Here is a 27691-nt window from a genome sequence, read left to right as displayed (position 1 = left end):
GAAAGAAGGATTCTTGAATTAAGAAAAATTGAAGATGAATGAAAAACTCAGGAAAGTCATCAAACTTATAAGGAAACAGAAAAATTATCAGATACGGTAAGGAAAAAGAGAATCTGTTTTTATAGGTACTACATTAGAATGATTCCATAAAGGTTGATAAAAAGAATCTTTGACCGCTAAAAAAAACTAAACCAAAATGGAAAACAGATGTCAAACAAAACCTGGAAGAAAGGAAATAAAATTGAAGAAATACTGAATAGGAAAACTTTTAAAAAAGTAACAAATTTTTAGGGATAAGAAAACCTAAAAGAAATCAGGATACATTTGGACAGAAGAAAGAAACAAAATGAGATAATGATCAAATTGTGAACGAAAATAAAACAGCAGAAGAAGATGATGAAATCAAAAGTTACATTTCTCAGAGTAATAGTTGATTAAGTTTGCTAAAAAATAAAAATAAAATAGTAAGTTAATATAATGTCACTGACTTTTTTGTTAAACATGAAAAGTACTTAATTTTTAAACGGACAGTAGTCATGACTCATATTATGTGTTACTTTTTTTGAGGCATTAAAATATGGAATTGTTAAATATTAGAACATTTCTTTCTAAAAATCAGCCTAAATCTTTTGTTTTACATGTAGAAAACTTATTTTTCTTTTCATTAAGCATGAGATTTGTTACTGAAACAAATTGAGAATTTTTTCTACTATTTGTGTAAATATAAAAATCAAATAAAAGGAAACATATTACAGATACTTAGATGTTGTAGCTACATTTTTCCTTTTTTATAAACAAGAAATTTGCTATAAAATTCTTTGTACACATTTTATTTTGATTTACTTTTAATTTCAAAAGGTGAATAATCTGCTAAATTTTATCAAGGATCTTTCATAAGAATAAGTTTTTTGATTCCTCCTACGTGTGAGAAGTAAGATTTTGTTGCCTCATTTCTTCTTCATCTTTATATAATTGGACTACCCCAGATACTTAAGAAAAAATTTCATATAGTTGCCACAAAAATCAGTAAATGTGTTGATGAATATTCCTTATTATTCATTTTTCTACTTAAGTGTATTCTTTTATTTGTAGGATAAACTTGAGGCTTTTTGTGGTATTCTCATATTCCCTACATTGTTTCCTTGGTTACCCAGATTTCTTTTTCCTGTTATCGTGGTAGTACAGTAGTAGTCTGCAGCTTTATGCTTGTGTTCCCGTTTTTCCATGTTGTTATAAACCAAACTTGATTTATTTGGAGTACGCTTTAATTGATGTTAAGAAACTGATTCCCATAAAATTTTTATTTAATGTATGGTTTTTTACGTGGTTAACCATGTTAAAATGGGCACTGTTAACTGTGGCCATACAGGAAATGTGGTCACATCCACATAGTAATTGTATGACTTGTTGTTATTAATCCATTCTCACTGTTGAATGTTCAACCCTCACAAATTTTAAAATTATAAAAATATCAAATAAATTTACAACATTTTTAAAAATTATATAGGGAATTTCAAAGCAGCATTCTTGTTTTTGTTTCAAAATTTTAATTTAAAAATTTTACCTTTTTATTTTTTATGTAATTAAAAAAGTCCATAACATTATATGGAATTTTCAACAAAAACTCATTTGGAAGTTTCAATTGACCGATTCTGAGATTTATAAGCGATATATATATTTTTAATAATCATTGTTTCTTTCCTAAGGAAATCATATTATTTTGGGATATGTTTTAGCTTTCATTGTTTCATTTATGATGTATTTCTTATCTAAAAACTGAAAAAAGAAATTGTTTTTATGAAAATTTTTTGTAGACATTGCAAAATTTTGATGATTGATCGTAACTTATGTGGCAGCAAGATTACTGCAAAATATGGTAGAATTGGTAGCACTTAATGGTAAAACTTAGGGCTGTATCAGCAGAACTGGTGCATTAAATATTAGTAGAGTATCAGTTATTTGTTCATTACATTCAATTATTTTCAGTAGATGGAAGCAAATGAAAAAAGTTAATAAGCAAGTATTCATATTTATGAAAATTATGATTTAAAAATTAAAAATATGCTCTTGAAGAGCATTATCTCACATGGACAAATGTCTAATTAATAATAGATAAATACCTAATCTAAGCAGTAGTTAGATCTGAATGTATTGCTTATCACTAACTGTTAATGTGCCATTGTTACTGTTATTTTAAAATAAGTAAGCAACAGTGGAATCTATGTTATTCATCAGGAATCAGAACCAAGCTCGTGACTGATATAATAGATAGTAACAGAATTGGCTTAAAAAAAAAAAAAATATATGATACAGCCTACAGGCAATGAAGATCCATATTTATTTTTTTTAAAACTATTCTATCATAATACAGCATAGTGTAACAATATTATACACTATATAATAGCAGTTTTGGGAAATAACAGCAAAATATAAAAAAAATAACATTCCTGTAACTAGACATAAAATGGATCAAACTAAACAAGTTGTGCATTTATAGATATTTCAGTTTATTTTTAAAAAGGTTTTAGTTTAGTTATTAGAGTTAATAAGCCATATTTAAAAAAAAAATTTTTGTGCTTTTTATGTTAACATAAAGTCAAAAGCAGTATAGATGTGGCTTATTATGATGGCAGTATGATGCAGGTATAAGGGAATTAAGATAATTTTGTTGAAATGAAATTGCTTAAGACCGTTAAAAGTGATTATGGGATAAATTAAGTCCAGTCTCAAGATATCTGTTATTATTAATATTTTATTTTTTTGCTACACAAATACAGTGAGAATTATTTAGCTTGAAACTCACAGAAATAGCAAAGTACTGTGACTATTTCAGGGAGAGTAATATTCCAGTAATTAGAAATCGAACTCTAAGGGGTTCTGGGCGGGCAATTGCTTGTGATAAGTTATTTTATTTCTTGGGTTCTGATGGTTAACCTATGGGCAAATAAGATCTTCCTGTACTTAGGTTGTTTTTTTATCTAATCCATCTTTTTTTTATCTATCCCTTATAAAGGTTGAGAATCACTGCAATAGACCATTATAAAGTTATAAATGTATTTTGCTATAATTCCGTGAATGCAACTATTAACAATACTAGAATTTTATTCAATAATTACAGCCTTTCAAAATTTTAATTTAGCATAACATAATTTTGTGTCCTTATATTAGTCATTAATGACATTGTATTTTAAAAAGATGTAACTTAGCAAACAAATCTTTTTTATGTAATGCATACTTTTTAATTGTAAAATATACATTATCTGCTGTTATCTAAAGAAAAATTCAGGAGATTCAAAAGGCTTATTTGATATGTCTCAAATTAAAAAAGTTAAAGCTATAAAAATATAAGTCTATCGACAGTAGTATTGTCAAGAATCTGCATAGGAATTGTATCTTCGACACAGTTGTTTTTTTTATTCTATCCTGTAGCTTTAAGCATTAAATGAAATGAAAAAGATTTCTTGTACACGATAACTTAAAAATTTTGAATGTTGTTGACAAGACCGTTTTTCACCAAAAAATAGATTTATATTGATTTATTCTTTGTACATTAACAGGTATTACTAAAGACAGCAGTTCTTGGCATGCTCAGTGTATGCTTAGCAAAGCTCATCTGAAATTACTTTGTTATTATGATGCTGAAATATGTGCTAAAGCTGCTAAGAAGTATAATCCAGATCCAAAATTTAAGAGTATTATTGACACGCTATTAGCTGAAGCTCAAGTGCATTCAAGAGATGAAAAAAAATGGAATCAGAGTATTGACATCTGTAAACAAGTATGTAGTATTAATTAAGATTTTATTTTGGTTGCTACATATACCATATATAAAAATAGTTAAAATTTATCTTAGATGATTTCAAACTTTTTACTTGAAGCTAGAGCGTTTTACCACATTTTTGCACTCCCTAAGATTTGGCCTTGTTTCTTAAATTTATTAATAATCAAATGCTTTAGAACAAAGGGTAGAAGATGAAATAGATAGATGTAAAAGATCTGTTGTTAATTAATTTATAAATAAACTTGTTTTGTAGGTTTTACTCTTGTTTTGTTTTAAATACTGATGTTTATGGATATCTTTTTATTAACACTTTCTTGAAATAGGTAGTCTTTAAATTACCACTTTTGCTGCTAAGCCTGCAGATCTGCAGGAAAGCATGAATATGAATCCTTCCCACTTTTTCTACTCCATTTCTGTAGTCTTTGATATTTCTCATTGCGTTAATTATGGAGAGATGCAGGGCAGGTTATTTTGAATGATTTTATATATTACAATATAGTACTTGGAGAGGTCTATGTTTTATTACAGTGCAGTCTGATCATGGGCGTGGGGGGGGGGGGGTTGGTTATAAGTATTTTTTCTTAGTTTTTTCTCAGTCAGATGAAAGTTTTTCTTCAGTTTATTTTAAAATAATCTAGGAGTTAAATCTATGATTTTTTTTGGTTAAGTCTTGTAACTTGATAGCTTTTTATAATTAAAAAGCTGGTATAAGCTTTTTATATCATCTGATGTAAGTAAAAATAAAGGTCCTTTGGTACATACATAACATTTGTATCTGCATTTGTTTATTTTGAATGCTTTCTTGAAATAGGTAGTCTTAAAATTAACACTTTTGCTATTAAGCCTGTAGATCTACAGGAAATATAAATTCTTTCCGCTTTTTCTACTGCAAATCTGCAGTTTTTGATTTTTCTCATTACATTGATTATGGAGGGATACAGGCCATGTTGTTTTGAATGATTTTATGTTACAATCATTTGGAGAGGTCTGTTTTTTATTACAATGCATATTTTTACTTAGTTGTACTATTATTAGGTTATTGTACATTCTCATCCATTTGACCAGAGAATAGTCGTCTACATTTTTTGTTAGGTAGGACCTGCTTATGTAAGGTTCTGCCTTTTTCTATCCACTGCAATGAGGTTTTGCAGTGACCTGGCAAAACTCCAGGACCTTACATCAACGGAGAAGCATGATCAGTATCTAACATAAATTTAATTATTTATTTTTGTAGACAGAATTATGTTTACAGAATACTTAAGAAGCAGTAGTAAAAAAAATAGTGGTTATTTAAATAAAAATATGATTTGATTAAAATTAGAAATTTGTTTAAAATTGATTTGTTTAAATTTTATGTTGTTATATTACATAATAAAAAATACTCACTGAAACAGTAAAAACTTCTCCAACAATAGTTCAAGTTTTCTTTTGAAACAAGACGGTAATTTTAAAAGAGCACCAGGTTCCTGCACCCACACATTTTACCCACTTTAAAACAAGTGCTTTCGCCATCCATCCTTTTTCTTGGCACCTGTCAGTGACATAGCAACAAGTCATTTTACACTCTTTGGAAAGTTTTTTCTTTAATTGCAATAAATGATAGAAATTTTTGCCAACTACAAGTATCATCAACATGATTGTACATTGCTGTTTTACATAACCACAAGTACTGTTTTACAAAGTAAAACTGCAAACAGTGTTATCACTGACAGAGTTAATTGTTGAATCTGCTGCCGTGTGGAAGTAAACTGATGTTTGATTGGCATTTGCTATCTCTCCCATTAGAAAGCTATTTTCTTGTCGTAGCTGAATTAAATAACTCTAAAGGCCAATAATTTTTCCTGAAAGGTATTTGACAAACATTGACATGCAGATGTATGTTTTGTTATTTATAGTTCATACCTATACATAAAACAATTTAACTATCCTAGACTTGCTTTAAAATTCAGTATTTGAAGTTTCCTCACAATTTGTGCGGCTTTTAATCGGGTCATCTATTGAAACAGCAAATCCTTGCTCGCATATATCTTGAATGTAAGAAAACTACTGCTCTTCTACTTGAGGGAAGTTCCAAATTCAGTCACATAATACTAAAGTAGTACTGTAAAAAGATACTGCTTCTCTTTTTCTTTCTCCGATTTCTTATACATGATTCTGGAATATCATAGTTACAGCCTGCTGCACAATTACAGACATCCTCAGCTAAGCGAATAACTAATTTTTTGCCTACTGTAAATAATTTAAAATGTTTTATAAAATTCATTTTTACTAGTTTGCTTAAAGTTTACTAATTGAAAAAATTTAGTATAACTGAATATATAATCTTCCTTCATTCAACTAAAACAAAATGAATACTGTTACAAGTTTATCTGAAATGACTTTTGTTTTATATAAAATTACAAGATGATTAATAATAACATATGTTATAATAACTGAAAATACAGAGATAAACAAAATGCTTATGACAAAAGTTTGTTTATAAACAGGCAATTATGATATAGTCTACATAACAGATGTGACTCAGCATTAATGATGTGAAATCAAAAGTAATTAGAATATATGCTACAATTTGTTTTGGTTACTACCATATATTGTATATTATATTACAATATGTAGTACAGTAGTAAATACAAATATTGGACCCTCATTTGGAAATCCAGCTTGTCACATGCACCCATAAATTTCATGTTCCTTTTTAAGAAAAAAGGTGTGTGTTTTACATGAGTCAATACAATATACAGTTTTATGCATTGTACATGAACTACACCAAACTTTGGTTTTCTTGGTTATAGACGTGAAAATATTCTCACAAAAAATTAAATTTGTTATCTTACTTTAACTACATAACACAAAAAACTTTATTGGCAAAGGAGGATATATGCACTAAACATTGCATAAGAGTTTAAGTTAAATTCATGTATTTTTTTGTCATAATTGATGACAGCATTAAATATAATGAGTTGTATGTATGCAGCTTTGACAATATCTTTTATTTCTATATGTAGTGTAGAAACTTTTTAAGTTACTGTTGATTTGTTCCAAATTATAAGAACAGAGCGTAAAAATAGTTGTTTATTTTTAAATCTCTTTCATAAGTAAATAGTAAAATTTTAATTTAGTTAAAATTGCATACATGTAATTGTAGCATTAAAATTGCAATATATTGAAATTTGGATGATGTCTTAAATCATGTAACTACCATGCCTTACTAAAATCAACAGATAACTTTTAAATTTGTAAACAACATCCACAGAAACACAGATTTTGCAAAGATGATTTTGCTATGAATGGTTTCTAACAGTGGGTGGGGTATAAACATATCATTATGAAGACAATAGCTTTGTACGCATGAATGCATGATGATTAATTTACTGCAGGTTCTGATATGTTATTGCTGAGGAGTCTGCTGAGTTATACAGTTAACACACCAGCATTGTACTTTAATATGTAGTGTGATGTTAAAAATTCACTATGAAGGCATGTCCTGTGGTTTCATTTAGTTGTGTGATTTATAGTTACTGTGTCAAGTGTGTTGTGTTAGTGAATAAATATGCCAAGGAAGTAAATGATCCGGATAGCTTCTGTTATCGTATGTGGGGAATTTGACTTTAAAGAACAATGATGAAATTTGACTCCACTTGTTAAAAAAATGTTATGAACTATACTTTGCCTTTAAATTTGGGGTTCAGGATAGGAACTGGGTCCCTTACACCTGCTGTTTGATCTGTGTGAAATGTCTGATAGACTTTGCAAGGCGCAATTGCCACATGAGTTTTGCCATATTGATGAATGTGTGGTGTCAGAACACAAGATCATTTGTCAGATTTCTGTATTACAAAGATAAAAGAAATAAGTAATAATTCCAAACACAGTGCAGTACCAGAATTTGCCATCTGGTAAAAGGCTTATGGTTGGTACTGTCTCCAAGGCCATTATCATATCCTCCTCCAATACATGTAACTTTAGAAGATGAATTGGAATACAAGGTAGCCACTAAAGTTTGTTATGAGGAGTATGATAATCCTACTTTTGAAACAGAGTCGACTTTCTAAAATCTTATCTGATAACTCAAACTGAATTAAATAACTTTTTTCAGGAGAAACAAGCAGAGCTTTTGTGATCTAGGCTGAAAAGCTGAAATCTTCTCCATACTGACACTGAAGTTTGTTTCTTTCATAATTGTCAGGAAGATTTATATTCTGAAGAAAATAATTTAGTGTATTTTAACAATATTAGGGTTGATATAGATGCACTTCATCATGAACATAGCTGGAGAATGGAAACTGTTCATTGATTGTTTGAAAACTAGTTTAAAGGATGTCCTTTAATGCAGTGGCAACAAATTTTCTTCTGATCCAATATCTTATGCGACTAACTTGAAAAAAAAGTATGACAGTATGATAATCCTGTTAGAAATAAATCAGTAAACAATTACCATTAGACTAGATGTTGTAATTTAAAAGTTGCATTTAATGGGTTTCTATCTCTGCTACTAAATTTTCTTGCTTTTTTTGTGATTGGGACACCAGGGACAAAACAAATCATTTTATCAGAAAGAAATGGGCGAAAGGTGAAGCACTTATGCCTGGACAGAACAATGTTGTTTGTACATTCCCCACTAGTTAACTTAAGAAATAATTCTTATACCTCAACTACATGTAAAGTTTGGGCTTTTCAAAACCTTATTTAAGGCAATGGGGAAAAATGTTCTGGGTTTCATTATTTGAAAGAAAAAGTTAAAATCAAGTAATACATTTTTGAAAGGAAAAAGAAAAGGAAGAACTGATAAGGTAAATTGAAAAGTCAGCATGGATGTCATTTAGTTGTGAAAAAAATTTTATAAAATCATAAATCCCCCAACTACTGTGACATTATGGGTGTATTTATTACAGTAAATTAACAGAATTAAAACATGTATGGGTTATAATAAAAATTCATTTTTTGGATTCACACCTGGATTTCTTTCTGGACAATCTCGATGCCATCAGTGATGAGCTTTGATAATATCTTCACCATCAAATCTCAGTCATGGCAAACAGGTACCAGTGACAGTGGAGTGAAATAATGCTTGCAGAGTATTGTTTGACGTTAAAGAGCGATGTTCCATAATACGGCAATTTTCATGAATTTTATCGTTGATTTTCATTGTCAGTTCATCAGTCACAAGGCTAGGCCGACCAGTGTTGTCAAATTTAGACTAGGCACAGGGTCCGCGCTTCTGCGGTCTCAGTTAGTTAGTTTGAGGAAATCATGTTAGGTTGACCGTGATGTCTGTTTGAGGCCTACGTGAAGGCAAAATTTGATTTGTGTTTTACTAATGTAAATGTCTGCGGAGGCATTTACATCGGTGGCATCCCAACTGAGGCCTGGTTGATGACTGTGAGATGTAATCAGTTAGAGGGACCTCTGGTAAAGCCCCTCGGGGCTAGGAACAGAGAGGTGGTGTGGCGACCGGAAACATCACAAGTTGGATGTCTTCCCCTACAGGGCTATGATGAGGCTAGACTGAAAGATGTCATTGCCAAGGTACTGAAGATGAACTCTGGTAAAGCCCATAAGGGCAAAGTACAGAGGGGGTGGTGAGGTGACCGAAACCATCACATAGAAGGTGTCTTCTCCTGTGTGGTGAGTTGCAGACTGATATCTCATCTTAAGCTATCATAGTAAATATATTGTTGAACAAAATTACATTTTCCAGAACTGAAAGATATTAATTTGTATTTTATGGCGTACAAAAATTTAATGAAGATTTTTATTAAACGTAAACAAATTACTCTATTTATTTATCAAGTTCTGAAATATTAACAGGGAGCAACACAATTACTTTTTGATTGTAACTTTAATTTTACTATTGGGTAGAAATTGTTGGCAAGTTTATAATTCTAATTTATTGTTATGATTTTAAACGTTACAGTTGTTAATAGAAGACAGAAATAATGCAATGGCTTTGGAATGTATGTGCAGAGCTCATATACATTTAGAAAAGTGGGATATAGCAAAAAAATTGTTAGCAAAACTGGAAACTATGTATACCAGTGGTAGTAATGAGGTTACTGCTATATTACTTCAATTAGCTGAGTTCAATTAGCTGAGCTAGCCGATAAGGCTATGCCACCTCTTGATATACTTTTTGGTATTACTGTTAAACATCCTGGCTCACCAGATGCTTGGTATCATCTAGGTATGCGTTGTTTAGAAGAAGATGAGATTCGACAATGCATTAATGCATTATTTAAGGTACTTTATTGTTTATTCATGTTTATATTAAAGATAAATATACTTTTTCCATTTTGTTTATTGAAATTTATTGTTTTATATAGTGTGCAAACCTTGATTTAGTTTTATTATTTAGTTTAGTGTATTATTATGAGTGTTTTGAAGAGGATCCAATTTTTTGAATGTGGATTTATAATTTATCCAAGAGTAAATTGTATATTACACTATTTGTCTCCATTACTGTACTCAGGTTATTGTATGCGGAAGATGAAATAACTTTGTGATACACCATTGTCATTTCAATATCCATTCTTTGTTGTATATCAGTTGTTTGCCATGAATTAGATTGCAGAAATTTATCCAATTTATCAGTTGAAATTTCATTAGTTTGTAATTTGCAAGAGATGAACATTATCATGTTTCTATATAAATGTTTGGAGAGCAGAAGTGTATGTAACCAAAAGATACTAGGTGATATCACTTTTAACAACTGAAATATCTGATTATTCAAAAGAGTGATAAACTCATCCGTAAGAAATATTTCTAGAAAATTTTTTAGAAAGTTATCTATATTAACATTTTAATTAGATTATTTGCAACAGTGAAACATAATGTGACAGCATTCATAATAGGTCAATGCAACAGCATAATGCTGTCTTCACTGCTGTCAAATTGGAACTCCTTTAGCCCCATTTTCGGGTTGGAGAACAACCAGAAATCACAAAATTCCATGTCTAATAAGTAAGGGGTCTGGTGATCTTAGGAGTTCCATACTTGACCAAGAAATCCTGGATTACATATGAAGAAAGGGCTGTAATTATCATGTTGCAGAACCTCTAGGTAGTATGTCTGTTGGAAATTTGGCCTTATGGTGGGTATTCATATCCACAACTTCATAAAAAATATAAAAAATATAACTGGTCAGCATTACTTTCACTTAGCTCTTCATTTGTTTTGTTTGCATTGGTGTTGAGGATGATGGTGACTTCTTTCTTTCTTCTATTCAAATGAAAACAGTTTTGGCTTAAATTTCATAACCGCTGCGCATGCTCAAATCATTCATTAAAATCATGTAATTAGTTCTACAGAACTATCATTAATGCCGATGTCATTTGCAATTTCTTAGTCGGTCGAAAATTTTCCTTATCAAATTAAATATTTTGTAAATGAAATGTGGATTTTGGTCTGATGACAGCCAGCCACTGTGCTGGTATATTTATTTGATTACTTAGGATGTTTTTTTTAACTAGTAGATATTTAATATGTTTATGGTTTGTTCTACTTTTATAGGCTGGAAAATTAGCGCCTTACTGGTATAAAGTTTACTTAGAACTGGGTAATTATTATGTTACTCATGATTTAGTAAAAGCTAGATGTTGTTACAAAAAAGCTTTGTATCTTAATAAACGGTCTTCTGAAGTGGCAATGGCTCTTAGTGATATATACAGGATTCAGGGAGAGACAGTAAGTATTTTAAATTAATATTTATGTCTTGTGTGCTTATTGTTAAAAGAATGCTCATGAAAAGAAAATGTAAGAGTGATCTAACTTTTTGACATCAAATTAAGACACCTTTCTGCTTATGTTTATAACAACATATGAACTCATGTTTTCCTACTGTTACTTGTAAAAACTGAAACTGTTGCTCATTTCCTTTTTTCAATACTTTATAATGCGATTGAGATATCTTTTTATTGTAATATCTATTTTTTCAAATGTAATAATTACAAAAATATTTAACACAGTTAGTTGCTTATTCCAATCATAAATTTTTTTAATATTATTGATTATTATATATATTGTTTTGTGATGTGTAATTTTGTTGTAGTTAAGTGATGAAAGTATATTTGTAACAACTGACTTCACACGTTACTAAGAGATTGTGGTTATTAAAATGTACATCATACTTTGTTATATAAAGTGTTGTTTTTATCGATTGTTTGACGTATTACATTTGATTCAAAACACTAGTGTTTTGAATCTGAACATTACATGTCCATTGTATATTATATTACTATCCAGACAGTAACATAATATTGGCTAGCCAAACCACACACATACACACTCCTTCTTATTTAACATATTTATAATTTTAACTTTTAATTAATATTTTTATTATTTGACAACATATTTTTATATATGGAATTTTTAACTTTAATTTTAACTTTTGATTTTGATTTTAAATCTTAAATATAAAAGGAAAAAAAAATTTAATTCCATTTTGATTTGAATTGATTTTAAAGTTTATATCCAAAATTTTAACAAATTTTGTGTTATTGTATTTATCAAGATTTTATTTTGTTAATATTGTGTATTTATGGTATGTAATTTTACGTGAACAATTATAAGTTTGGATCAACTTAAGATGCGAGAAAATTGTGAAAGTACTCTTGTGTAAGGTAAGTGTCATCCTATTTAATTTAATCTTATTCTGTACTTGGTGGATCAAGTTATTTATTTATATATATATATATGTGTATTACTGAAATTAATCTTTTCAAAATTAATATTATTCCTCTGTGCTGTTAAATTATATTAAACAAACCACCTAATATAGAATATTAAGATACTTTCATGGGATCCCGCATCCTTATTCACGATTGAAATAATTCTGTTATTGCATAATAAATATATTATTATTGCTGTTATTTATTAAACAACAATAATAAATGTTATTCTACACCAGGTGGTTTATTTAATAGATATATATATATATATATATATATATTAATTAAATAAGAATCCTTTCAAATTCATTATAAATTATTATAATGTTCAGATTTTGAGCATTAATACACTAACTTTTTGCTCTGTCAAGGAGCTCTTTCTATATTGCATGCGAGTTGAAATAAGTCAATGAATGATTTAAAAAAGATAACTTATTATTTTTTATTCTGAATATTCTGATAATATATTGTTTGTGAATTTTATCATAGATATAATTTTTTTTTTACCTATGTAAGTGAATTAATTTAATACAAAAAAGTTTTTGTATAAAATAATGATTTTAACTCTGTAAATTCTCTATTGTAAAATAATAATTATTATGATATTGGATAATGCTATTTTTTTAATGTAGAATAAGATTATTTATCCAAATCAATTATATTAATTACTTATATAATGATTTTACTTTTAATTACGTATTATGTTACTTATTTAGGTTTTAATGGTCATAAATATTAATTGCTGTATTCTTAAAATGATATTTCTGAAAAGAATGATTTCTGAAAGTTATGATGGTTCTATTATTTTATTGACTTATAAGTCAATATTTTATCCACTTTTTTTTTTTTTAATTAAAAGAGACGATCAGAAAGCAAGTTACACCCCTTCTATGAAACAAACACATATTTATAAGACAATTTTTTTTTTATTGAACAAAAAACTACACATTTTCATCTATTTTTCGACATAATCACAAAGTTTTTCTGAACACTTTTCATACCTTGTGACAAGTTTTTCAGTTTCACTCTCATAAAAATTTCGTCCAATTTCCTTCAACCGTTTAACTACCGCTTCCTTCAGTTCATCATTAGTGAAACGCTCCCCTCCCAGGTCTCGCTTGAGAGGACCAAACAGGTGGTAGTCACAGGGTGCTAGGTCAGGGCTGTAAGGCGGATGAGACTACACTTCCCACTTGAATTTTTGCAGTAACTCCTTTGTCACATGAGCTGAATGAGGAGTAGTGTTGTCGCAAAGAAAAACGATACCATTGCTCAATCTTCCAGGTCTTCGATTTTTAATGGCTTTACGCAATTTTTTTAAAGTCTTCACGTTAAGATTCAGCATTGATTATTGTTCCTCGGGGCATAAATTCACTGTAAATAACTCCCTCGGAATTGAAAAAGATGTCAGCATAACCTTTTGAGCAAATCTTAGTATCTCCGTTCATGTGATGCTCGTTTAGTCTGAGGACTGTAATGAAGCACCCAGCTGTCATCCCCTGTGATGATTTGTTTCAAAAACTGTGGACCAGTCCTGGAATAACGTTGAAGAAAAAGAAAGAGCAGATGCAAAATGTTTATGTTTGTGGTTGTCAGTCAACAGATTTGGCACCCATCGTGCACACATCTTACGGTAACCAAGCTGATCGTGAATAATCACAATCACACTACCAAACTGATGTTAAGTTCACTTGCAATTTCTCTAATTTTAATATGCCAGTCACTCAAGATCATTTCATTCACATGTTCCGTGTTACCCGTTGTGTTTGCTGTTGAAGGACGCCAGCACGCAGTCTGTCATTCACATTTGTTTTTCCGTTTCTGAACATTTGGCACCATTTTGTGATCATGGGATGTGACATTGCAGTCTCACCATATACCTCAACAACTTGGCGATGAATTTCATAATTGTAATTTTTTGCCTACAAAAATCGGACTGCTGAATGCCCTTCTAATCTGGACAAAACCCCTAAAGGACATCCTATATTTGACAATGACACTACGCATGTACTGAATGTTGTACAGAATTGCTGCTGGGGGAGCTTAAAGACAACAGCACAACCAGTGCTGCCACTGTAAGACATTAATATATCCTTTTCAGTTCAAGAACACAGTAAGGGTGTAATTTATTTTTTGATCCACCTCTCATATTAATGGATTTATTGATGTTTTTTATTTTATTTTCTTTGCAGGCTTTAAATATTGAATTATTAACTGCTGTTACAAAAACAACACAAAGCAAATGGGCGTGGTTAGAATTAAGTATTCAACATTTTGAACTTCAAGATGTTGGTGCTGCTGTGAAATCCCTTCTAGCTGCTATTCGTATTGATGTGGAAGACTCGTATGTTTATGTTCTTTTAGTTTTATAGATAAGAGATAACTATGTTTTTTTAAAACTATTATGTTATAACAGAATTTGCTGAATTATTAATTTGTCAGTACTTAGTTTTTCTGTTGAAATGCATACATTCTGTTAGGTCATGAAAATTTGATATTTCTTTATTAAAAAATACAGTTATGTGGTGAATGATGTTTATTAATATCAGAAAATGTTTCATAAGTAAATAAGTGACTATCATGTATGGCTGATAGACGTAATATATTTATTTTTCAATACAAATATTATGCAGCATCAACAATTGTTATATTCATTAGTCAGTAATAAATGCCAGCAGCATGCAGTGCAACTGTATTCACTGTTGTTTAATATTCGTTATCTGTAGAAAATAATTTATTAAACTTTGCTTTGGCTTTGGCATTTATCCTTATTTCTCAAGTTCATTTTTCAGGATTCTCTATTCCTTAAAATATTCCAGGTCATTTTAGACTCTGGCTTTTAAGGAATGCAGCTTTTATCTTAACCTGGACCTTATTAAGTTTGTGTTAGCAAAGGCATTGTGCTATAAAGATTGATTCACTGAATATTCCTGTGTTTGGAACTTTACTGCATCCCTGCTGCAGTGACTTATCAGTTCCTGAAAAGTGGTTGTAAATCATGCTTTTATGGTGTATGTTACATGATCCAACTTTTTTCATTGCGTGTATCATTCTTTGTTTGAATGACATGGGTTTTCTTACTATGTATATTTATGAAACAAGTTTAAAATTGTTATGGTATGTAATTTTTTTTTCATGTTTTATCAAGTTTTTTAAAACCAAATGAAAAAAAATAAGAACACTAGCTTCCATTAGACCTGTAAAGATACAGAAGGAAATGAAATAGAATGAAGAATGTCCAATTTTAGTTTATAACTGTGCTGCAATATTTTATTCTACAACAAAAAAATGATAATATTATACATAGATTATAATCATGATCACAACCCAAGTTTTTACCTTACTTTCTAAAAAAACAAACAATTTTAATGTACTTTTTTAACAAAAACAAAATAGAACAGAGAAAGTTTTGCTAGATTGTATAGAAGGTGTAGGATGCAAAATCACATTTTAAGACTTGGAAATTTTTCTGAGGACACATTCCAAGAAATCATTTAACATACAAACATAAAATTAAAAATCACTAACTGGAATATTGTAAGAGCTATTCATCTGATTAGTGAAAGTCCTTGGGTTATTATGTATATAACCTAATCAATTCTTTAAAATTTTGTTAACTTATTGTTGGTGATTCAGAGGCTGTAAATAGAATGACATCAGAAATTGTTTATCTCGTCTTGTATTTGAATTATTACCATTTACTTCTTTTGCTTTCCTATAATTAATTAAACAGCTTAGTGTAGTAAAGTAAATTATATTTTATTTCTAAAACAAAACATATAGTATTTGTTTTAAAGCTTTTCTAGCTCACTTACAGTAAAAGAAAGAAATAACAATAAAATCAAAGCATAAACCAGCTTGTAACATTATAAAAAGATATAAACATTTTTTTTTTTGCATTTATGATAAATTTGTTAATTTTATTCTACAAAAATACTTACGTTACTACGTTTAATACATTATTATTTTACCCTTAATTCAATTAAAAAAATTGAAAAGTATGAGTCATCAAAGGAATACCTCTGTGATGACTTGGTCACTTTCTCTATAACTAATTAAAAATATATTCCTGCTTGAACAACTTATTAATTTTCAAATAAATCTGAAATTTCTATGATTTTCATATTATTATATTGCTCATGAGGAAATAAAAATAATTCCAAGATATGTTAGGCTGGTGAGAGTAAAGAAAAGAATTAATAATAATAATAATCTTTATTCCACAAAATAAACAGATTACAAATGAAAATAAAATTATTTAGTTATAATTTCTTAATACATAAGCTTAGTAGACATACAACCAAACAATATAAAATAATAAAAGTAAACAATTTTTACATAATCTTGTGGAACTAGGGTACTCCCTATAGTAATAATTGTATTGTATGTTAACATCCATTATTTTTCAATGAGCAAAATAATAAACTAACCATTTATTGAATAATGGTCAAGTATGGATTTCCAAGTGAATATAAAAAATAATTACACAATACAGATCTTGCAGTACTAAAATTGCAGCTAGTGATAAGATTAAATAAATGTACATGCATACAGATTAAATAAATCAGAACCATAAATACAATACAAGAATACAGTGATAAAATTGAAAATGAAATTAATCCTAGATAAAAAATTGAAACAAAAATAAAAATTAATAAAAATATGAAAATTTTAGTCATTGATTCCACCCACAATCACAGGCCAATCAATTAAAAAAACTCTCTAGATCTTCATTTGACAACAACCAATCATAAAATGATAGTGAAAACCTTTTAGAGTCTTCTATGGATTTAAATTCCCTGGGTAAGTGATTAAATATTTTTGGACCTATGAATAAAAATGTTTAAATAATTCAATTCTTGGCCTAGGAGGAACTAGTCTAACTGCTTGCTGCAAAGGCCTCATAGCCAGAGTACCAAGGATCCTATCCTGTTTACAGCCTTAATAATATGTCATTAGTATTCTATAGAAATATATATGACGCAGTGGCAAGTTCTTAAGGCCTCTGAATAATGGGAAGGATTCATGTCGTTTACTTATTCTATAAATATAGTTTCAGAAATGCTTTGTTTTTGCGTTATTGTTAGCAAATATTTCTTTCTGATTTCTTCTCCAATGGTAAAATATTACCGTCCTACTTTTATAAGTATGAGGATGATTTGGAAAGTAACCTACATATAAAAAACCTGTATAAATAAAAATATTTTATTATATACAACTTAAAATTACAACTTTAACCATTTTTCAACATGCTCACCATTTAGACTCAAGAATTTGTCATAGCGCTTCACTAATTTACAAATATCTTCCCTTCATAAAATTCAGTCGCCTGAGTACCTAGCCAACCTTTCACGGCATTTTGAAATTCGTCATCATTATCAAAGTGCTGCGATGCAAGCCATTTCTTCATGTGAGTGAAGAGAAGAAAATCACTTTATATCAAGTTTGGGCTGTTAGGGGAATGAACAAAAATGTCCCATTTGAATTGATCAGAAGTTCTTGAGCGCTTTTAGGACGAGTGTTGTCATGGAAAAACAACACATCGGATGACAGCATACTGCAACATTTGTTCTGAATGGCTTGCTTAAGTTTTTTCCAAGTTTCACAGTAGACTGCTGCAGTAATTGTCATACCATGTTCTATAAAATGGACTGGATGAACTTTCTTGGCATTTCAAAAAACCGTAGCTGTAACCTTCCTCGTTGGCAAAGTTTGGCTGGTTTTTTTGGTATACATGGAGAACTGGTAATGGCTGCAGGCCATCGATTGTTTTGTTTTGGTGTTCATGTAGGCCACTGAAGTTTCGCCCCCGGTCACAGTTCTCTTTAAAAAACTTTCTCCTTCAATGTCAGAGTTTGAAAGGAAGTCTAATTCAGAGCCCATTTGTTTGGTTCGATGAATCTCTGTGAGCATTTTTTGGAACCAAGCACAGAACTTCCACTAGCCTAATTTATTGGTGACAATCTTGTACAAATCCATACAAGAAATGTGCGGGAATTGTTCAGAAAGTTCAGAGATGTTAAATCTTCGATTTTGATGCATTTTTTCATCAGTTTCACTGAAAAGATCATCATTCACATTATAGAAAGCCTAACACACTTCTCTTCTTCCTGGATGTTTGTCTTTCAAACAAACATCCATGTATCCAAAAAGGGGGTACAGTTTTTAAAAAATCATACCCATTGCCACACTACATCGCATCATTCATAACGTTTGGGCCATTCACAGTACATAACTGACGATGGATGTCTGATGCAAAACATTTTGTGCTCAAAGAAATCTTATGATAGCATGTACCTTGTATTTTGTAGGATTTTTTATTGCAGTGCTCATGTTTTTAGGTTATAACAAGCAAACGCGCTGAAGTACACGGCTCACACTAACACAGCTGGAAGCGCACTTATTCAGAGAGTACGCTGATGTTTCAGTAGTGGCACCACTAACATTACTAGTAGTGCTAAGCTACAATGGAGGTTACTTTCTGAAACACCCAGATAATTTTTACAAGTTAATTGGCAAATTTATAAAATGAAATTTTGTTTAAATATCTCATTTTTATAATCTGTTATTAATATGAAAGTTTTATATTTTTTATTATTATGTAACTTGATTAACTTTTCACTGCTTTTAAGTAAGCTTTTAATTATTTTTCTTTTACTTATTGTGGATTGTTAATTTTGTTTTATAATTTTTTTACAAAATAAAAGATTTATAGTGTAGTTTGGTTTAAAGTTTCGACTTTTTGTATATATTTCAATCTAAATTATTTAAATAAAAGGTCTGAATCATATACATTTTCCAGTTTTGTAATTGATGCTATTATTGATGTATCGTGTACATCAGTAATATATGTAATAGATTATTATTGTATTGTATACAACAATAATGTATGCAAATAAAAGTGTATAGCATTCAGACTTTATTTAACATTTCATAGCTCTGTTTCTATTTAATAATTTAATCCATATTAATTTACAATTAAATAATGGATCAAAATAAGGTAAGAACATTTTGTTGCATTTTATTGCTTAATTGGATTCATATTTTGGATTATTAAGATTTGAATACTTTGGTATATTTTACTGCTTAGGTGGATTCACTATTCAATTAATATTGATTTATAAATAAATATACACGTGGATATGTTCATTTTTCACATGCATAATGTAAATATTATTATTAAATTTTGAAGTAACTTTCAGTTTAGATTTTAAGCCCCAAGTATGGAAATATAATTAGTACAAGAAGTAATCCACAATATATCTATTTTCACAGAAAAAAAAATACAATAATAATAATAATAAAATTTAATCCAGAAAAAAAAATACATAATTGTAATTTTGCTAAATTATCAGAACATTCCTCTTTATGTTGGTTAAAAAAAAATTAAGTTATTTTTTAATAAGAACAAAAAAATGATGTCCAATAATCCAATGTATTTATTTATTCAGTTTTTGTAAATGTACTGTCTAAATTTTTACCCATATTTTAAATAATGCCAAAACTTTTTTCTGTTCTGTAGGTTTGTAATATTTCTTGATAGTGCATTGCACATCTTAGGTACTAAAAGACTGTAAAATCGCTAATGTAGAAGGTTTTCCTTCTACTATACCTTCCGTATTGTTGAAGGTTGATGGTATTTGCCATTAAATCTAGGAAGTTTATGCTGAAGACACCATTATAAATGATTTGTTGTGCTATGTTGATGAATTCATCTAACAGGATCAGCATTTTATTTGATGAAATCAATGAAAATTTTTCATTTGCTTCTTCCAACATTATCCATGGAATTGTCACTATTCATCTCAATTGTAAAAAAATTTATGCAAGGTGCGGTTTCTTGCAGACTTTGTGTTAAACATTTAAAAATCCCCATTAAGATGCTGCATTGTAATTTTTTAATCATTATGCAAAAGATGGAGATGAATTCTTTACACATATCATGACATTTTGACCCCTGTAAGAGAAGATTCCTGCCATGACAATCCCAGTTGACACACACCACTCTCTCTATTTCTAGCACTGATGGGCTTTACCGGAGGTCATCGTTTAGAGCTTCTAAATCTGATTACATAACACTGTCATCAGTTTGGCCTCTCTCAGAATGTCACCGATGCAAATGCAAATGCCTCAGCAAACATTTCCATCTGTGTGTTTACTCAACTCTGCTCTCATCTTCGTATTAGGCTTCTTCCAATTTCTCTCACTTGCTTTAATTTGTAGTACTTTCAACTAACTGATTAACTGTTTATGGAAATGCGATCTCCGCGCCTATATCTACATGAACACAAAACAACCATTTCCCATAACTAAATTTCAAACTAGATGTACTATCAAAAAAATTTATTCATTTCAATCTACTAGAAACATCTAATTTCTAATTCCATATCCCTTAAACAAGTGTTGATTGCAACAACAATTTTGTCCTACAGATAGATACCCAAATCCAACTCTTAATTTGTCAGACAAGAAATTCATGAAATTCTAACAAAACGTATTTACCATCTCTCTCTGTGCTGGTCTACTTTTGAGAGTGAGTCAAATGTCTTCACAGAGTTCCTAACACAATCTACCTTCATCCTAAAAATGATAAGTTCAGTTGACCAGGGTTTGATGCCAAAATGCTTATCTTGGCGAAGAAAGCACCCAAGCAGGTTCCTAGCCACCCAGGTTGCTCTAGCTATTAGAGCATCAAATTTCAGCCATCCTCTGCAGGGTCAGAAACCTAAGTAAGTATATTCGATTCCCATCAGGTTTTCCAAATAACTTGCAAATCAGCATTAATTCCTGCAAGTTCCCTTAATACTCTAGTACATACAGACTTGTAATTTGGACAGATATACAGGATGACTACTCTACAGGAAAATACCATGAACGTGACAGCCATTAGACGATTCATCCCATCTGACCTACCTTGAGGATGGAATGGGTTTCTGTTCAAACAGAAACCTTGGTTCTCAATTTCTCATTTGTGCTTGGAGGTCAGGTGGGGCCTATCTTTTTTGGCATCATAGTGTAGTTAGCACTCAGTGGCAAGGATATCAGTAGTCTTAACATCCGGAATAACAAGGACTGCCTTGCAAGAGGCAGTTGTATAGCCACCAATTACTGACAATTATAAGAGACACTGGGCTCCCCAGACATCATTTGGTGAGCCCAGACAGGTGCAGCATACAGCATTATAGCCTCATAAACACTGTTTAAAGATCATGCTTAGTTCTAAAATTTTATCTCCAATTGTGCTACTCTACAAATACCAAAGAAAGCAGCATCACACTTTCTTGGCAACATATTGAAAGAGCTTCTTGAATTGAAAATTCTCATCTAGGATAACATGTAGATACTTCTGAAGCAGGACATACCTAATTGGATGACATGACATTGATACACGAGCTTGTTGTGTAGCAACCAGTCACCCTTTGAGCAATATCATAATAGTTTTCTCTGGGCTGAACACCATCTTATGCTTTTATCTTCACAACTGGAATATGTTACAAGCCTGAGAAGCCCTGAACTCGATCTCACTCCATGAATTTCTTTAACTAACAAAAGCTCATCATCTGTATAAGTGATGACGCAAACCCATTGATTAATCTGAACCACATCAAAGAATCGAATTCAACAAACTAGAGTAAGGGTCCTATCATTCTATCTTGCGAACAACCTTTGGTTTTTGTCTTTTCTACCTCTGAGCTGCTGCCTTGAAAAACTTCTCAATTGCTGAAATAACTAAATACTACATTTAGCTCATTTTGGGTGCAATCACCCTTTTGGGAATGAAAGCTGAATTTTTATACCAGAGAGTAAACTTCAGTATATGATTACCTTGTTCACCATGCAAACCAAACAAATTTAAGTAGGAGTCTGCACTTGAATAGTTACGACTACTGTCTTCTGGAACCAAAAACGTCCTTCCTTGCTGAGTTTATGGTCCATTTAGCATAAGTAAATACTGATGCACATTGTAAAACAGTAACTAAATTGTGGTAGACTGTTTGAAATTGTAGAGAAGCCTGTTGTCTAGCAGCATTTGTTTCCTCTGTTACATTTCATGGTCTCATACCAATAAGAAAATACATCAGTTGCTTTTAAAACTGAAGTAGGAAATTTTCAATCAGCCAACCTGTACCCCCTCACCTGACCCCTAGTGGCTATCATTTGTTTATCAAACTGAAAGACCTTTTTTGGAGGAAAATGTTTGGGAGAGAATGATAAGACTTAAAACAGTGACTACTATCTTGGTGAACTGGGAACAGAGGAATATGATACAGGATTGCCCCGGTCAGAAAATTTGATAGATTTTCTTTTTATCATAAAATTGGTACCATTTTCTGGTTGGCCTTCATAGTATTTATATGTGTAATTTATGTAAAAGTACCTTTACTTAAATGCTGTTTAATCTGATTATATTGTAGCAAACACAAACTGATAACCAAAGTCAATTCCTAGTTATTATTATTATTGATAATAATAACAAAAAACCCGTTTCAATGTGCAAATTATAAAATGGAATTTGTTTTTGTTTAACAGTATTTTGACTTGTAAAATTTAAAAAAAAAAACCATCATTTTAGAAGCATTAAAACAATAAGTTTACTCCGTCTTTATGAAATCTATATAGAGTTGAAACCTTTCCATAATCAAGGGCTATATTATTGATAAGAGAGGAACTTGAATATCTTGATCCAAATTCTATTTTAGTGTAGGCTTTAATTTTGTGACAGACTTTTGGCAAATTCTGTTTTTTCATTTTATTCCAAATAACATAGATTTGGTTATATGTAACAATTATTTTGGGACCATATAAAAAAAGCTTGTTTTAAATGGGCATCTGTTTTAGGAAGATTTATAATTTATTAATTAAATTAATAAAATTAGTGTAGTAAGACTTGTTGAAGATCTGTTTACTATATAAAAGTTTTACTGGAAATGAAGGTTAATGAAAATTATTTAAAAAATTATTATTATTATATACTATTTATCTTTATAATTGCTGAGATGGCAGGTTGTATGATGTATGATAATTGACCTCAAATGTTTTTCAAGTCAAAGAAGTCACTGCATGTATGCATGATATTATTGGCCAGTTTTATTAGGTGTTCATTTCTAAACTGATTTCATGATTATTGAAATTAATCTGTGATTTATAAATTTTTTTATCTGTTTTAGGAAAATTCCATTGCCAGATAATAGAGACATAGTTGAAAGTGTTGATATGGAGATGAGTGATGAAGAGGATCCTCAGTTACCAGGGTCTTTTACATCAGTAAAATTAAAACCACCACCTCCCACATTGTTGACATCATTGCAGAAAAATCAGCTGAACAGAAAAATTCATAAATCAGATTTACGTAGTCCACTGGAACCTCTTACTGGTGGGCAGAGCCAGTCCATATCGTTTAATATATCTGTAGCAAATAAAATATTAACAGAGTCTCCTTTGAAAGAAAAAGAAGAGCCTAAGAAGAAATTACCTTTACATAAGTTGAATCCTTCTCCTCCAAAAAATATTATTGAACTCAGTGAAATAATGCCACCTCCATTGCCTCCAATGTCAACTAAACCAGAAATTCATCCAGGGAACATCGGGGTTGAAATCACTAGTCAGAAATCTGTGAATCGTCTCCCCAATGAAGATGATAAAAGAGGAGTTCCTGAATTAAAAACGGAACAGCATCTTACAAAAAAGGATGAAAATGTTGTACCTCAAAATAATAGTTCAGGACCAAAGTTTCCAAACACAAACTCTAGGTTTTGTGGTCCTAATAATGCAGGACCAAGATATCCGAACCCAGTGCCCGGGCCAGGTTTTTCTAATGTTGAACAAGGTCATGCCAAATTGCTTGCCAAATTTTGGACTTAAATAATCCAGTGAGTAACATAAAAAATGATGAACAGGATGATGGCGGTGTGATAGAGGATTTAACATGGATGCCACTTCTTAATACACCTCCTCCTCTTAATGCACCACCACCATTAATTTCACAACCCCCTGTGTTTAGGCCAAGAGGTTCTGGTCCTAAATCATGGAGAGGTCCTAGAAGAGGGATGCCACCTCGGTTCAGACCTTCTGGCGGCGGTCCTCCTTCAGAAAATTTTCAACAGACACATAATGTGGGACCTAGACCTTTTTTTAGAGGAAACAATAATTGGAGACCACGCTTTAATAACTGGTAAGTCATTATTGTTAAAAAAAATTAAACAAAAAGATATAGTTGTGTAAAATATCTTAACATTTTATTTTTAAATATTGTCATTCAAGTAGTAATGAAAATAGTTTTTAAAAAATAAACTAATTACTCGTATTCTGGATCAGTGAGTCATTCTATGTCATTTTTCTTTTATTTGAGAATAACAGCTTTTCTTTAATACTGTTAATACATAAATATGTATTTGAGAAATTATATAATTTTGTCATAAGTATGTTTGTGTACATTTAGTCAAATGAAAATTTTGTCCAATGAAACAATTGTAAAAAGAGTATATTATCTAATTTTTTTTTTTGTATTTGATTCTATGTTTGTATGTTTATTTGTTTTTTTGACAGCAGTTATATATTTTATAAACTTATAAAAAAGGATTTTACAATTTTTTTATATGCAGATCTTATAAGTTGAAGCACTAGGAAAGTGAATAAAATAAAAAAGCTTAAAATTAATTTGCAATCTTGCAAAATTTGCTATTTATTATGAGTGTTATAATGTAAATTTTATAAGAAAATAATTCTTAAATTAAATTATGAGTATTAGTATTTAATTTATTATCTGTTAAATTTATTTATGTTCTTTTAAAACCATTTGGTTTTTTTGTATTGATTTAGCCATTAGACAAATGGTGATTATTTTATTATTTACAACTTACTTTCATTCAGCATTTAAAAAAAAAATGTTAATTATGGTTATTTGTTTTAAATATGATACAACATTACTTTAATACCAAAGTGTAATTTTTTTTGTACATCAAAGATCAGATGTATTTTTTAAATGGAGATATTTGATATCATTTTTATAACGAAAGAAAGTAGTTATACCTTTTTAAATAAACACATAGAATATATTATTTTTCCTTTACTAAATTAACAGACTCAATGATTAAAAAATAACTGAATTTGAATGGATTTTCCCTGTAGATTTACTATAATCAAGCAGCAAAAATGTTTTCAGTAAGGACATTTTGAATTAAAAATAAAATGAAAAAAAAGCTAAAAATTGATTTAAGTATATATCTCACTAGCCTCTTCACACGCCATATTCAGAAAATTGTCCTGTCAGTGATTTCAACTATCCATTTATTTTGTTTCAGTTCATAATTTCTAAAATTCTACAGCCATTTTTTAAAATACAGAAAAATGTGATTTCTTGATTCAAGGGGCCATAGGAAAAGCAATTAAAGATTTGTGCAAAATTATCATGCAAAAACATAATACTTTTGAAGCTCTCTGTATCTTTAGTTGTGAATATTTTCTAGTAGTTTTTTTACCGCTTATGAATCAGTTGTGATCCCGTAATCAAGAAATTGGAAATGTAAAATTCGTTTTGAGTTTCAAGAAAATAATGAACGTAAAGTTTCCTTATTGAACAAATTAACTCCTCCTCATAACAGACAGTGCTGTAGTCTTGACATTATTTTCATTTATAATATTTGGCTCATAGCTGTATTAAATTTACCCGTGAATTAATGCAGCATAATAATTTTTTCCAACAAAAACAAATTACAGCTTTTGATTTGCTGTATTTTTAATTTTGCATGCAATGCAAATAGATCATGAGAGGATACAACTGCATTGCTACATTCCAAAGGTTCACTATTGTTATAGTCAAATGTTATGTGTGTTTCTGATCCAAAAATTATTTAGAATGGTACTTTAAAATGGAAATTATTTAAAAGAAAAAAATGCTTCATGCATGATTGATGATTTTGTTTATAGTTTCAGTAAATTAATTAATGCAGTGAGTGTGTACATGCTAAAGAATGTTAATATTGTGAAATTTTACTTCACTCGTATCTTTTTAAGTTTGTAGTAAATTAAAAATCCATCATGAAAATAATTGCTTCTGACTAATGAAAATAATTTTTATTATAGAATTGTTTTGCTATTTTATTTAACCATATTGTTAATTTATTTTAAGTAGCATTGACTGCTGTGGTCATTAACTTTTAAATACTAACAGTCGCTCTCCTACCTAATGAGAATATTGACCTATTTTTTTTTTAATTTTGCCAATCTTTAGGAACAATTTTATAAAATTTTGTTTTACATTTTTAATTAATATCTTGTTAGTATAATTATGTGATGTTATTTCATTATGTATTCCATATGCAATGGAATCATTACATAGTAGGACATAAGTTGTTATTGCTTAATACATTCAACACTAAAGGATGTTATGCAGAATCCGTTTATGGTGTATTGAATGACTGCAGGATATCATGGAATATAATAAATAACCTGAACAATATTTTTTTTTGTTTTTAACTCGACATCATCTTGGAACAAATTAAATAAAGCTATTCAGAAGTGTTTCTGTAGTTTCTGGCTGAACAAGTGTAAGTTTTATAACATACTTTTAATTTTTTTTTTGGTGTGGAAATCTTGTAGCTTTTTATTTTAAATGTTTCTGGCATTTTAAAGACAAAAATATCTTAAGACTGAATTATCTATAACCTTTTTTTTTTCATTCAGTTAAATATTTATAAAGTTTGGTGTTAAGATAGTACATCTGGTAATGTTTGTTGCCTGTACCTTAAATATCAGTATAACAAATTAGAGGATTCAGTTGCCTGTTTTATTCTAATCAGTATCAGGGATGAAAGGATTTTATCTTGTGTAATAGTTACTTAGACATTAGTTGAAATTGTAGAAAATTTAAAAGAAAAATACTGCAAATTTAACTGAATAAAAATTGTAACTTTATAGTTTTTTTTTTTTAAATAGAATTACTTTTATCATTAGATTAAAATACTCTTTTTTTAGATTTCAGCTAGTAATATTGTTTGATTGGGAGAAACAGAATGATTAAGAAAAGTGAAAAATTTAACAAATATAGTAAAGTTGTGTAATTGCTATTAATAACATTAGTTATAATGGTATGAAATGTTAAACTCTGTGTTTAGATAAGTTGGATTTTGCAGTAGCTATTAATAATATTGTTCCATATTTTTAATATCTGAAAAACTGTGAAAGGTACGCTAGACATTACATCTAATCAAATTGTGCCCAATGTTTTAATTGCTTGTTTGGAATTGTC

General features: G+C 29.8%; 1 protein-coding gene across 1 annotated transcript; it reads left to right on the top strand.

The window, feature by feature from the left end:
• The first annotated feature begins 3558 nt into the window (after positions 1–3558).
• Positions 3559–24311, top strand: LOC142328162 (uncharacterized). The gene is made up of 5 exons (XM_075371706.1): positions 3559–3778; positions 9696–10018; positions 11288–11461; positions 14637–14788; positions 23613–24311. Exons 2-5 carry the CDS (start codon positions 9890–9892, stop codon positions 24304–24306), a joined length of 1149 nt encoding a protein of 382 aa, XP_075227821.1. The 5' UTR covers positions 3559–3778; positions 9696–9889; the 3' UTR covers positions 24307–24311.
• Positions 24312–27691: the final 3380 nt, after the last annotated feature.

The sequence above is a fragment of the Lycorma delicatula genome, chromosome 7 (assembly GCF_047948215.1).
Source record: "Lycorma delicatula isolate Av1 chromosome 7, ASM4794821v1, whole genome shotgun sequence".
Taxonomy (NCBI): domain Eukaryota; kingdom Metazoa; phylum Arthropoda; class Insecta; order Hemiptera; family Fulgoridae; genus Lycorma; species Lycorma delicatula.
This window is presented reverse-complemented; position numbering and strand designations above follow the sequence as displayed.

Coding starts and splice junctions, on each gene's coding strand:
- LOC142328162 (XM_075371706.1), top strand. CDS start 9,890: ATGCCACCTCTTGATATACTTTTTGGTATTACTGTTAAACATCCTGGC. Junction 11,462..14,636: donor ACAGGATTCAGGGAGAGACA/GTAAGTATTTTA, acceptor TTTTCTTTGCAG/GCTTTAAATATTGAATTATT. Junction 14,789..23,612: donor CGTATTGATGTGGAAGACTC/GTATGTTTATGT, acceptor TATCTGTTTTAG/GAAAATTCCATTGCCAGATA.